General features: G+C 36.3%; 1 protein-coding gene across 1 annotated transcript; it reads left to right on the top strand.

Moving 5' to 3' along the window:
- Positions 1-873: 873 nt before the first annotated feature.
- ZCCHC8 (zinc finger, CCHC domain containing 8) lies at positions 874-14,164 on the top strand. The gene is made up of 13 exons (XM_009574824.1): positions 874-911; positions 1,514-1,588; positions 2,104-2,209; positions 2,952-3,029; positions 3,346-3,449; positions 5,232-5,297; positions 7,216-7,276; positions 7,743-7,885; positions 8,675-8,817; positions 9,599-9,714; positions 10,839-10,922; positions 11,776-11,890; positions 12,650-14,164. Exons 2-13 carry the CDS (start codon positions 1,569-1,571, stop codon positions 13,462-13,464), a joined length of 1,851 nt encoding a protein of 616 aa, XP_009573119.1. The 5' UTR covers positions 874-911; positions 1,514-1,568; the 3' UTR covers positions 13,465-14,164.
- The last annotated feature ends 221 nt before the right edge of the window (positions 14,165-14,385 follow it).

The raw sequence follows: 14,385 nt of genomic DNA, 5'->3' as shown, positions 1-14,385 counted from the left end.
GTCTTTGTCGGGGAAGGCCCTATCGGTCTCTGCCTGGCAGCCGGGGCCCTGGCGCGTTCTGAAGGACCATGAGAACTGAGCATGGCGGGGAGGGGGCAGCCTCCCCCCGCGGCTCCCCTCTTCGGGCCGCGGCGAGCCCGCGTCTCTGTGGTGGCTGGGTTTTTCCTGGCTTGTGCTTCCGTCACTTAAGAGGAAGTTTTCTGTGAAAACTTCTATCCACAGAATGCCCAGGTCCGTGCCAGCTTCGCTTCAGCTGGCAAAGGAGGTATTGAGTTTTTGAGTGCTGGGATGACTGTTGAAACATTTGACGCTGAACTCCTCCTTTTTGTCTTTCTAGGGAAAAGAAACAGCTGTGCATTCACTTTGAAAATCGATTTTTAATATAGCTAGAAATAATTTTAAACTGTTAAATTGTGACTGGTTCCCTAAAGGGTTTTAGGGTTTTCGGGTTTGATACTGCAGCAGAGTGGAATCTGAAATGTTTTTTATAGTTTATCTTCTGTTTACAAGTATGTGTGTTTTACTGTTGACTTTTTTTGTGATGATTGTAGGTATTTTTAAAATAAAATACTATAAATCTGACAATTCAACCATAGTGCACATAATGAATTATGCTATTTGGATTGTCACAGCTAGTCCTCTTTTTCATCTGGGGTTTGGGGGTTTTTTTTGCATTTTATTGTATTTCTTCAGCAACACGTGGATTTGTAAATAATCCTCTGTGCAGTGAAAAGGGTGGTCTGAAACCCTATTCGCTATTCTGTGGAATTCTTGTTAGGTGTTTTCTTGTTTGTTTTGATCCTTTGATTAATTAAGGTGTGGGTCTGTGTCTTCTGAAGAAAGTAATGTTCCTTAACAATAAATTAACATCAAGAACTTAAAAGGAAGCTGAATATTCTGACTCGTCCTAGGTATGTTAATGCTGACTTAAAACACTTTGTGTGACCTGTATATGTTTGAAATAGAGTTTGTCTGAGAGAATAGCTAGCTGAGCTTGTTTCTGTGTCCCCATCTCTGTTCAGATGTTGGACTTCTAAAATGCCATTATTGTTCTTGAAAAGTCTTTTAGATTTGAGTATCAAGAACTTAGTTTGTATTGCTGTAACTTTATTTATTTGTGTGTATCTATCTGTTTATGAAGCTTATGTGGCCTTTAGGAAAACAGTTTTTTGTAAAGTTCAGTAGTGAGAACAAGTACGTTAAAATGGTTGAATAAATAAGAGATCTTATTTATAAGATCTTATAAGAGTTTACTGCAGATAGAAGAAAACTTCTGTAGTGTGGTGTTCTGTTTTGTTTTCTTTCTACCTCATACCAGGCAACCTGCTTTGCTTAGAAGAGGATGATTTCTGCTTAAGTGAATAGGAAATTCTTAAAAGAACAGAACTTCTATTGGCCAAACCTTCCTCTCTCTGTGGACTACAGAGTCTTTGCTGTGATAAAACGGATAGAGAATGGTTACAGTAAAGCTAACACAGTAACCATTGTCTGTGTCTCTGTTCTATTCTTTTAGTGGAATTTCAGTGGACAACTCCAAATTTGATGGACCTCTGTTACAGATTTTATTTATGAACAATGTAATTTCTAAGTAAGTACTCCCCGAGAAAAGCAATCCTGACAGGAAATGGGACTTCTTTTTTGTTTGTTTGGATATGTTAGTGTTTGCCCAAAGGACGGATATGTGTTTTATTCAATAACATAAACTTGTTAAGCTTGAAGCGGAGAAAGGATAATGAGCAATATGACAGGAGGTCTGTTGCTTTCATTAGCAATGTCTGTTTTTATCGTGAAAGGAAGTGTGAATTCCAGGAACTTGGAGTGAGTCTGAATAGCAGTTTGAGTTTCATGAGTGTTGTAGGTAAATATAGTAAATTAAATTTTCCCTGCCGCTGAGTTGATTTTTTGCCACACTAATATAAGGGCACTATAATAGATTGCATTCATGTTGTTGGGGGTTGGGAGGAGGACAGGAGAAAAGTTGACTGCCCCTTTTCTAAGTTGTTAAGAAGTAGTAGATGGTAAATGTTTAAAAAAAAGATATCTGGCATATGTTTCAATCTTGCTCGTGTCTTCATCTCTGTATACTTCTTCACTCCATTACAGGCAGTATCATCAAGAAATTGAAGATTTTGTTTTTAATTTAGTTCAGAAATATGAAGAGCAGAAGAGAGGTGAACAAGAAAAAACACACTTCAATGTTAAGCCACAGGTACTTTAAAACTCAAATTGTTACTAGGTGTTCCTTCTCTTGCATCTTTGTAGTGGGAATATTGAAATACTATACTGCTAAATAGTTGAATTCTAGATGTTTTTTCCTGTTTAATTGCAAATCAAGTAACTATTAAACAAATGTTGTATAACTATTTGTTCTAATAATAGAGTAGCAGGACAAAGAAAATACCCTTTCTGCCTATGAAAATGCTTCTTTAAAACTGTTCCTAATGAAATTTGTGTAAAAGCAAAGTAATAAGTTGGTTTAAATAATCGAGAAAAGAGCTTAAGGTACAAACTTAACGTATCCTCTTCTGATTGTATTTGGCCCAACTTTTGAGTACGTGTAAAAGCATAGATGAACAATAGAATCTGGAAATTTCCACTTTCTTCTCTTAGTTTAGAATTTTGAGTTTTACTTAACATTCACTTTTTAGCATTCACTTTGAATAAAAGGGTGAAATGGCACATCTCTCTCCATCTTTGTCTTATATTTTGAGATAAGAATAAAGATGTTCTTATGTAGCATATTTCTCATCAATGAGCTGTGTCATACTTTGGACTGTGGAAAGCTTTATGACTAACGTAGACATCTCCATCCTACTGTTTAACTAATGTTTCATGAAAGAATAGAAGCTGTATTCCATGTTCTGTGCCTTTTACATACTTTAGGAATTTAGGAGCTTTTCTTTCTACTGTTATTTTAAATTAATTATTTGCATTTTTACTTTTCATGTCAGCCCTCCAGTGTTCTTTTGGAAGAGGACTGTAAAACAGCAAGCTCGAATTCTGTTAAAAAAATTAAAGAAGCTTTTAGTGTAAGTTTTTGGCTATATACTCTTCAATGGTAGGTCCGACTCTTCATTCTAAATATTCAATATACACTGCCATTAAAATAAGATCTTGTTAAATTTCATTTATCAGTGTAACAGCAGTTAAGTTCAGCATGTTTTGGCTACATCAGTGGAAAAAATACTTACTTGTACAGGTGTGGGCGTGTAGTATTTGTAAATTCTTACAGAGCGGGGGAAAAAAACCTGGAATTATTTCAAGCAGTGTAAATTTATAGAAATGCTACCAATCTAACCTAAATACTGACACATTTCTGACAATTTTCTGACTTTTTTTCTACAGGTTGTAGGAAGTGTTCTGTATTTTACCAATTTTTGTCTCGATAAACTGGGACAGCCTATATTAAATGAGAATCCACAGCTGACAGAAGGATGGGAAATACCTAAGTATCCTGTTTACTAAAACAAGGGTTTTTTTCCGTTTGTCAAATCCCAAGAATGCCAGTCGGTAAATTGAACTCAAATTCTGTTCAGTAGATTGTACATTTCTATCGAAACCTTATCAGTTGTTACAGATGAAAAGTTTTAATGAGTAATTAATGGCTTTTTTGCTCAAAACATAGAATTATTTTGATATGATTGGCTTGCTGATTTTTAGAAGATTTATGCTTGGGAAGAGTGAATGCCTTATCCCCATAAATACATCTTGTGGCTTTAGGAATTTCCTGGGCCAGTGTGCAATCAGGTTTGGAATGACAGCTCATTCCAGATACGAATAAGCGTTCTCCCTCTATAAAATCTGCTATTTGGGAAAAGAAAAGGGCTTGGCAAACTCAAATGTGCTCTAAGGTGATTTTTTCCAAATGTGGGAGCCAGAGGGAAAGTTTTTTAATAAAATTTAATTATGGAATGCTCTTAACTTGCATCCATTTTAAAGTTGGTTCTTTGCTGTTTATTAAAGCCAGTATTTGAAAGGTGGGATTGAGGGAAATGTTGGAAAAAGTGTTTTTTAGTTCTGTAGTCCTCCATGACAAAAAGAAATTGGGCAAGAAATTTCTCCATTCTTCTCGAGTAATGTCATCTCCCCAGTTTTCCAGTATTGCTTCTGCCCCAGAAAGAGTCAGGACAAGAATCAGTTTCACAGTTCATTTCTGCAATATCTAGTTACCAAGCTTGTAATAACGGTCATTTCCTAGTGTTAAAAAATTACTTGTATCTGAATGAAAATTGCAAATTTATAAGCCGGCTAACCTGGGTTTTCTTGTGCCTGCCTTTGACTGTGTATGCACTGTGCTGTAATTTTGGAACATTTGGAAAGCTGTCTCTGTTATAGTGCATTAAGTTAATCCTGTTCTCCAAATGATACTGTACTATCTCCCAACCTCCAGATGAAGGAAGTAGGAGAAATTCCCCTGTTAGGCATCTAAAATGCAAAGTTAAGTGTGGCTAAACTTTCAGGTCTGCCAGCTTAGCTTTGATACTATTCTTTAGATGTACTTACTGCATCTTTCTTTAGAGCTCCCACAGATGACATTAAGCCTAAAATAGCACTTACTTCTGAGTGAAATGATGTATCGGGCACCGTGCTTCTAAATGACCGAAATACTGCACTCAATTAACACGTCAGTTCTACTAGTATCTGGCATCTGCTTTTCTTTTTAAAAGCAACTGTTAGATTCTGGAAACTACTGTGCTTCTGAACTCTACTGAACCTCTTAGTTTTTACCATGCCGGTTCGCTTGCGGCCCTCTTGTCTTCTCATACATTTTTAGACAAATGGGCAGAGCAGCTGACACGTTGCAGTCCAAAAGCAAACACAAGTAGTACGATATGACCTGTCTCCACCTGCTTGAGAGGTGGGTTATATTTTTGAAACTCTTACCAAAATATGTTATTAATAAGATTGCTGTGAAGCATATCAGAATTACTAGCTTGAAACTTCTGCCTATAAACAAGAGGTTTGTAGTTTTAGCAAGTGCTGATAAAGAACAAAATTGGTTATTGGATAGAAATTGGGTAGGAGGAAACAACGTAAGCCTGTCTTGGCAAATAGTTTATACTAGATATAGTTTTATAGTTTATACTATAGACGTCATATCAAGGACCCATCTGTAACTTAATCCAGAAGAGTCAGTATTCTATTCAAAGCACTATTAGGCTTTCACTGATATTTTAAACAAGATTGAAATTTTGCTTCATCCAGTAGCAGTTCCTTATTGAAATCTAAAGATATCAGCAAGTTTTCAGCCAGATTCTCTCCCTAGATGGACAAGAAATACAAGTAAAACCAAAAAGGTTTGTATTATTCTTAAATATAAAGTTTTGAGCTGAAAAGTTCAGATGTACACTGTGATTATTCCCCAGTATACTAAACCCTTGAACATACTTGAGCAATGAGTTTAAATTAAGTTAACCAGTGCTGAGCTTTGCAGTCAGTGGGTCTCTCTTGTTTACTGACTTGCTTTAGGAAGGACCTAAAATCAATGTGTAAAAACTTTCTGAAGTTTATGCTTAGTTCTTCTGTTGCTTGCCTTTTTAGTGATTGCTTTGTCGTCCTTGCACTGGTGTACTATCATTCTTCCTGTTTTGTAGAACAACCCATGTCTGACTTACTTTATAGGCTTTTAAGACAGACTGATCTTAGAGTTGATCGTATAGCTTTTATGGGAGGTAAGAAGTAAAGCGAATTGAGTTTCCAGCTGACAGCTTATGTGGTCTTCATAGCATCTGAAGTCACTGATTCCAGATGCAATGAAGACCAGGCAAGCTTTTAGTGGGAATTTCAAAGATGAAGAGGCATGCCGAGTTAAACTCTGGTTTGATTAGAAATACTACCATTTGAATGGAAAGCAGATTGAAGGGTTGTGCTCATGATACGGGATGGTGATAAAATACTTGGATCACCGCAAAAGGTTTCTGTTTGAATACTAGGTAAAGATGAAGCAGAAGACGCGCTTCACTTTACCTAATTAGAGGCTTCAAGAGGTTGGAGTGTGTGCGTGTGTGGGGTTTACCCTAGACACTCATCCTTGTGTCACCCTTTTGTCTCCACTTCTGGTTCCCATCTCAATTTGGTAAAAATGAATGTTCAGAAAAGAAATCTTTCTCTAAAATCTTGTGAAAGATTGGGATTTCCCCCTCTATGATGTTGAAAATGTTTGCTGCCATGGTATGAATTTACAAGGAAAATTAAGCTTGAAGCCAGATGCAGTTCCATTCAAGGTTTTCAGTGCACAATTTTACAATGCATAACTTGTTCAAACTATGGACCAGGACTTTACAAAGAAGTAGTCATTCTCTCCTACTTGTTTCTATTGGTAGCTGATTCTCAGTATTGTAAAAAGGATCAGACCTCTGATGGTACAAGCATAAAAAGAGAAATAGAGGTATTAATGTACTACAGGCATATTAAATTGAGGGGTTCCTTATCTGTACTCCAGAGTTAAAAGTACTGTTTTAACATCTTCGCTTTCCTTCCTCTGGACATAGCATAAGCTTTAGTATGTAGGTTTTGTTTTCATTTATTGGCACTATCTAAGCAGGTGTTTACATATTTAATTGGAAGCAGAAATCCTTCAGTGAATGCTCTTCTATCTGCAGTGTGATATAAGGAAAAGCTTTTCCACCTTTAGGACAGTAAACTATTGGATCAGGTTGCCTAGAGAGGTTATGCAGTCTCCATCCTGAGAGATTTTTCAAGACCCAACTGGATAAAGCCCTGAGCAACCTGGTCTGATCTCAAAGCTGACCCAGCTTTGATTAACGGACTGGGTTAGAGATCTCCTAAGATCCAGCCTGAATTATTCTATGGCTGTTCTATTCCCTCTTAAAGTAATAGATCTCTATTATACGGGATATAAAAGTTCCATTTCTGCCTGGCAGTACTACTTTTCTACTGTAATTTTAGTTCTCCTCTTTCTTTCCTCTCCACATGCTGTCATGTATTTCCCCACCCCACCCCAATGCTGTGCCTGTGTTTTTCTCATTTCTTGTGTTCTCCTTAGGACTGTGAAATAATATTCTGTTACTCTATTGATATTAAGCAGTCAATTTAAGAGAAGCAGAAGACAGCATATGAAATCAGCAAGCAATGCTTACATTTTTTTTCTTTCTAAATCTAAAACTAAAAATCTGACAAGATTTAAAATAATTAAGTGCATTTAACATTGCAAAATTATTTTCGGGCTTAATTTCTTGTGCATTTTTTAAGCAGGCCAAAACCGCATTGTTTCAATTGTGGTTCTGAAGATCATCAAATGAAAGACTGTCCAAAGGTAAAGTCTACATCAGTATTCAAAAGACTGCTGCTCTCCAAGAAATGTTTCAGTGTAACTGCACCATTTAAAAAAAAAAAAAAAGTAGATGCATTGGGGTCAGGATGTACAAATGATTATTCATCTCTGTGATGAGATTATACTGTTCATACTTACAAATTCTAACATACTAAATCAGAACATAAATTAATTCTGTAGCATAATGTTTTGAATCTCTCCTTTAATTTATGGAGGGACATTCAGTTTGAACAGTATTTCTTCCTGTTTTAGAGCTCTGCTAGATCCAATACAAATACTCTTGGTTTTTTGCTATGTAGTTTTCATTACAACTGTAGTTGTATCACACGGCCATGTGATAAACAATTAAGCATGCTGAGGGCAAGGATTACCATTTTTATGTTGGGTGACGGAGTGCATAAATTGTAAATTGTCCAAATCTAAACTTCCCAATTGTATTGTCTTTAAGCCACGAAATGCAGCTCGTATAAGTGAGAAGAGAAAGGAGTTTATGGAAGCTTGTGGTGAAGCAAGCAATCAGAATTTTCAGCAGCGTTATCACGCAGAAGAAGTAGAAGAGAGGTTTGGAAAATTTAAACCAGGAGTAATTAGGTATCTCTTTTCCTTCCATTAGCTGTTGCACTGCTTTTCTGGAATACCTGTTCTACCTTTGGAGTGCCAGATGTTACTTTCCAGAGATCTATAAGTCCATACGCTACTCTTAACTATATTTGAATTTGTTTGCTAAATAAAATTTTGTTTAATAAATTGCACAGATATTTTTCAAATGACAACTCATTGCTAGCTTAATAGTCCTACCCTTTCCCATGGCACTTGCCTCCCTAATGTAGGGAGACAAATTTTACTCTTTGGCTACTCAAATTGGAGATATATTATGTTCCTAATAAACTAAAAATGCATGCAAGGTTCTGAAAATTTTGAGCTTGGAGTGTTCCTTCCTCTCTTTTTCTCTCTATTCAAAATGTTTTAAAAAATCATAATATGGTTGTAGCAGTTTCCAAAGAAATCATCAACACTAAATTTAGTGTTGCATTAAGTTCCATCCTTCCTGTTGTGATAGCTACAGTTAAGGCCATGAATCAGAAGTAACAAGTCGAGTAAGTTGTTCTCAGCGTGGAATTAATTCTTATAAAATGTTTAAGCATACGTACACTTGTATGGAGTAATGAAAGTGTTAAAAGTTACTTTTAACATCAGAGCTGATTTTGCCCTAAAATTGTTATATCTGGAATTGACAGACAACATAGTTTGAGCTAAAACTAAGTTATTTTAACTTGATAGTTTAAAATTCAACAAAATGTTCATAACTTTCTTTTGTCAAAGCTCAATTATGGATTTTACTGGACGACTTTTTGTTTTCTCTTTGTTTTCTTTACTTAGTGGGGAACTTCAAGATGCACTTGGTGTTACAGATAAGAGTCTTCCTCCATTTATATATCGCATGCGTCAGCTGGGTTATCCTCCAGGTTGGCTCAAGGAGGCTGAAATGGAACACTCAGGACTTGCGCTTTATGACGGAAAAGGTAAGGAATGTGCTGCAGGCATGCAGTTTTCAGTATGCAGGCTATTTACTGGCTGCACCCTATTCAGGAGACAGTAAAGTACCTAGTTTGTAAACCTTCATGTTCTTCATGGGAGAGTGAGAAAGTTGTAAATCAAGTTTTCTTTTCTAAAGTCATGTAAAAATACGCCTCTTTCATCTAGCTATGATGTGACAATGAAACAACTTCTATAATGATTTGATTGCATAGATGAAGACTCTGTCAGTGTGATTTCACTCTAATCAACCCTTGATATTAGAACATGGAGTTTCTGTGAAACTGTGCAAGACTTGCAAATAGCCTATTGTCAAATTTCCTCTTTCTTTTTTTAATAAGCTCCTCTTATGTTTTGTGAAAGGAACCATAATACTTTCTGAAGTTCAATAACTTACTCTTATATAATAAAGAGTAAGAAGACCACCAGCAAGCAAAGAATACATTTCTTGAAACCCAACTTATCAGTTAATTTACCAGCTTTTTGCTAATGACCGACATTTATGCTGCGTCTCGGAGAACCGTCCTGATGCCAAATTCTGAGGCTAGTAATGGTACATAAAGAGTGCTATTATTGTGAATACCCAGTTAGGTTTCTGGGGAAGCTTCATGCTTGTATCTGATAGATTTGGTCACTGTTATTGCCTTTGGATTACAAAGCCTTCTATCAATACTTACATTCCAAAAACCAAAACCCTGTTCTTAAATCCGGTGGATTTTTTCAGTAATGTTCTTAATTAGCATCAAGAATAATTATATTTTGTTACAGATGATGGTGGAACAGAAGATGAAGGATCTCGTCAACCAAAACACATCACTTACGATGTCTCTAAGTTGATAAACTATCCAGGCTTTAATATATCCACTCCAAGTGGCATCCCAGATGTAAGTGGCTGTCCTCTGCCTTCTAAACAACATGCTGAGTAACATTAATTGCTTTTAGCCAAGTTTAATGTTTTGTATTCTGCATATGACAATTTTCTTTCAACAAGCTCTTATTTTTAAGCACGTGGTTTGGGGTTGGGAGCTGTTGAGGTAATCTATCTGGTATCTGTCACAGCTGTTGTGAGTAAGGTCTGACAGTGCTTCTGTGGTGATTATTTCCATTATGAGACCAACAGGAGCCTAGAAGGGTAGTTCCTTTTTTTTTTTTTTTTTTTTGACACAAAACTTCACACACACACACACGCCTGTTCCTTCCATACATCTAAATTTTCTGAATGTTCTTGGAATATGAAAACTACCATGGGTGTTATCATAAATATAATTTCAACTATAGAAAACTACATCAGACCAGTGCACAATCTCTGGGAAGCTTTGTAACAGCTAAACAAAACGGGTCGTATCCGAAGACCCACATAGTGGGTGCCCTCTTAAGCACTGAGCGCACAAGGAATCTCCTGTGGCTGCTGCTGCTGAACTTTTATTTTCAAAAGCATTTTAACCTGCTGTTGGTAGCGAACTTCATCACTGATGTTAATGCATGTGCATTAAAAAGAAGCACTTGTACATTCTCTTTTGCAGCTTTACATTTGCCTGTTTAGTGGCCTCCAAATATGTTTTTTCATTCAGTATTCTTAACCAAAGTTCTGTCCTCAAGTTTTTTTCAGTTTTCACTAAAAATGAACAGTTTTTCAAAGTAAGCCTTTTTCATCTGAACAGTTATTTCAAGGGGAGGTTTGTAGTTGTGTTACAAATGTTGAAGAGTATTTGCTATGAAATGGTTAACAAGACATTTTGTAAAGGTGATGATTTTTTTTTTTTTTAATTATTATTCCTACTACCCAGTCATAGTGCATTGCATCAGTTGTTTGTGTTCACAGGTGAGAGTACTTCGGTCTTCCAGAAGTTCCTACTAAAGATCTATTTACTCTGATAAATGCGGCTTTTGATAAGAACTTGAATTCATCTTGGCTTGTTAATCTCTCAGTGTTTCTCTTAAGTTTTACTGTTGTGTTATTAGCCAACCATATGCAATGTTATTTCTCTTTTTTTTTTTTTTCCTGTAGGAATGGCAGATATTTGGTTCCATCCCCATGCAGCCATCTCAACAGAAGGATGTTTTTGCTAACTACCTTTCTAATTTTCATGCGGTGAATATATCTCATTGTTATTTGCAAAAAAAAAAAAAAAGTTGTCTTGAAGTTAGTGTAGTCAGTGATGATCTCTTGTTTATATCTTCTTTTTTGCACAAGGGCATAGAATTTCTTACTGACACTACCAGATGTGAAATGCTGATGCTTGGCTTTATCTGTTCTAAGAAAAAGGAGCTTCATGTTTAGAACAAATTCCATTATTTCAATTAATATAAGCAGATCCCAATTGTGCAATATTTGCTAAACAGTTGTGAAAAAGGTTACTATAAACTTTTACATCCTAAAAACTGTCTTAGTTCCAGACTTCCCAAATAAGTGAAAAGCTTACTTGCCATAGTCATGATTTACAGTAATGTTATTATAGTGACTTGAGAAAACATATGGTAGTCCTGTCCTGTATCATTCTCAGGTCTTCTCTAATGTGACTCTAGCCTAGTGTTATCTACTGCAGAATACTTCCAGTTAAGGATGGAAGATGTATGCTCTGCTCTCAGTCCCAAAGTGTAATGCTATATGGAATTAAACAGTAAATTCTTAGCCTGCCAGGAAGGGATGTGCAATACTTGCGTTGTGATGGTCTCATAAGATCTAGGTGTCCAGGTGGAAACTTGGTCGTAATCCTGTGTTAGGAATGCAGACAGTCTTGTCTTTTGCCACTTAAACCTGAACAAGACTACAGTTCTGTTCAGTTGCATTAAATCTCTCAAACTTCAATGTCTAGTTTACACACTGGATCACCAAATGATTGTATAGTTATGAAATTGCTTTAAATATGTTCTTATAGCTGGAAATGTTACCTTGTACAATTTAATATTAATTTCTTCTGTTTTCCTGGATAATTTCTCTTCAGCCAAGTCCAAAATCTAGCAATAAAAGGGCTGCATCTCAGTCAAGCTCTCATCATTCAAAACGACCAAAAGAAGACAATTTGGAGGTACCAACAGCTGACATGGACCTAGATTCTGGTATAGTTATTCTGCAATTTTTTTCCCTAGTTTCAATTTTTATTTTCAAAATAACTTGCTCTGAATTGAAATGTCAGTGTTCATAAAGAGAAACCAATGTGTTAGTATTCGTTATGGTGGTAATTAATGTAACTGCTAACATATGCTAGCAGTGTCCTACTATAGTTGCATTTGGGCCTCTCTACAATAAGCATTCTCGGTTGCTGTTATTGTCATATCTTCCAATACCAAGCAGGAGATTTCAAGTATGCTCAGAGCGATTGGAATGTTAGGTTACAAATTCCAATCTCTTTACTTCAGGTGTATCCTGAAGAAACTTCTATTACAAAGACCTTCAAATCCTTAAATATTTGGGTGAAATAATGTAGGAAGTTACAAGCTCACAACTTCTTAAAAATGAGTCAAACTCACAGGAGGACTTAGAGTGTTGTTTAAATGTTAGAATAGCTGGAGAAACTTCTGGCTTTCGTTTTGCATTTCCTGTGAGGAAATCCTTCAGTGTGTCTCAGTGTGGAATAAGTTTGTTCTCGGTACACTCAAGAGCATTGTAGCTTTTTTTTTCCCCTTGAATGGCTAGCAGAGTTAAAATCCCCAAAAACATAGTTTCAGTGGATATTAAAACCTTCAGAAAGTTTGTTCTATCTCAGCTGAAAACCAAGCATGAGAAAACATAAGTCTGCTAGTTATCAGAGCATTGGCACTTTGAATCTTGTCCTAGTCAGATTTCAGATTCTAACAGATGTCTTGCAATGTTTCTAGATCTGGAAGTGTCACAAAGATCTCAAACTCATAACAGTTTTCAGTTCCAACCTCCGCTGCCACCCGGACGTCCATCGATGCCAACTCCTCCTCCTTTACCACGAGGAACACCTCCACTAAATCTTACACCAACTCAACCTTCAACACCCACCCGCCCTCCTCTTCCTAGGACTACTGCACCGTTGAATCCTTCCGGTGATATTCCTCAGCCAAAAATAGTGGACTCAATCATGGATGAGGATACTCTGACCTTGGAAGAGCTAGAGGAACAGCAGCGATTAATCTGGGCAGCACTAGAGCAGGCAGAAAGCACAAACAGTGACTCTGATATTCCTGTTGATACACCTTTAACTGGAAATTCTGTTACATCATCACCATCTAGGAACGAAGTAGATCTTGTTGCAGAAGTAAGATCATCTGATAAGGTGATTACAGTGGAAACTAGGTTTTCCAACATCAGTGAACAGATACCAGAAAATGAACATTCTATAACTAGTCTTAATGCAGGAGATAGTTTACTTAACTTAAAGGAAAATCCTGATAATACAGATTCTGAAGGCTTGCTGGATAACACCCTGCCTGCTCCCAGTCGTGACGTTAATGATGGAGAAAATACAAGTGGTAATAAAGTGGTCACAAGCATTGAATCATCTGCAAAAAACTCCAGTCTTGTTCCTGATATGAGCAAGTTTGCTGCAGGCATAACACCATTTGAATTTGAAAATATGGCAGAATCAACAGGTGTTTATCTACGAATAAGAAGCGTGTTAAAAAATTCCCCAAGAAACCAGCAAAAGAAAAAGACTTCATCTTAATTGGTCTTCCTTTGTTTCGTTATGTCCAAATCCCTGCTTCCTTCTCTCTCCTTCTCCAATTTTACAGACTCGGATAGCCTTCCTCATCCTTTTGTGGGAAGGAGAAAGTCTTGACAAATACAGCTCTGCCCCATTCTTCCTTGGGACTGAAGTCAGTGCAGGGCTTCCGTATTGACCAGGACTACCAATACGGCCGGAAAATATAGAAGAATTTTCCCAAATTGTGTCCTTCCACTAAGGAATAACAGGACTGTTGATTTATTAAGAGCAATTTACTTGCCAATACATGAAACTCTAAAAAGAGGAGTTTGTGGTTTGTTGTTCATTACTTTGGCTAAGGTTTATATTGTTCTTGAGTTTCAGGTGAATTGTTGATTTTTTTAATATCTGTCCTTTGTACAATAATCTGTACTTTATACCTTTTGCTAATTATCCTGTAGATAAGTTTAATATATTCAGAATGTTTTTAAAAAGGTCTAACATTAAGATTTCCCACATCAAAATCCTGGCAATTGGATGAAAATAATCAGGGATTTACCGGCATTATCTTCACCATTTCAGATATTTTTATAAATTATTTATGTGGGTCAGTTTTAATTACCACTGTATCTTTTGTAACATCATCCTTCATGTAAACTTGCTGTACATACATGTTCATTGTTGTGTACAGAGGTTTAATAAATGCGCTTTTATATAAAGATTTTTTAATTTGAGTCCTAAACCATGAAACTGCTGATTTTTGAAAATTAGCTGCTGAAGATAATTAGAAAAACAAGCTGATTAAAATGAGGATGAATAAAGTTAAATATTTTAGGAAGGGTCACAACTATTGGGTTCAGGTTTTCATAATCAAGAACCTGTTTAAATCTTTTTAGCTACTTAAATAGAACCTTGCCATACCATTCAATTTTCATAATCTGA

The sequence above is a fragment of the Fulmarus glacialis genome, unplaced genomic scaffold, assembly GCF_000690835.1.
Source record: "Fulmarus glacialis isolate BGI_N327 unplaced genomic scaffold, ASM69083v1 scaffold26633, whole genome shotgun sequence".
Taxonomy (NCBI): domain Eukaryota; kingdom Metazoa; phylum Chordata; class Aves; order Procellariiformes; family Procellariidae; genus Fulmarus; species Fulmarus glacialis.
This window is presented reverse-complemented; position numbering and strand designations above follow the sequence as displayed.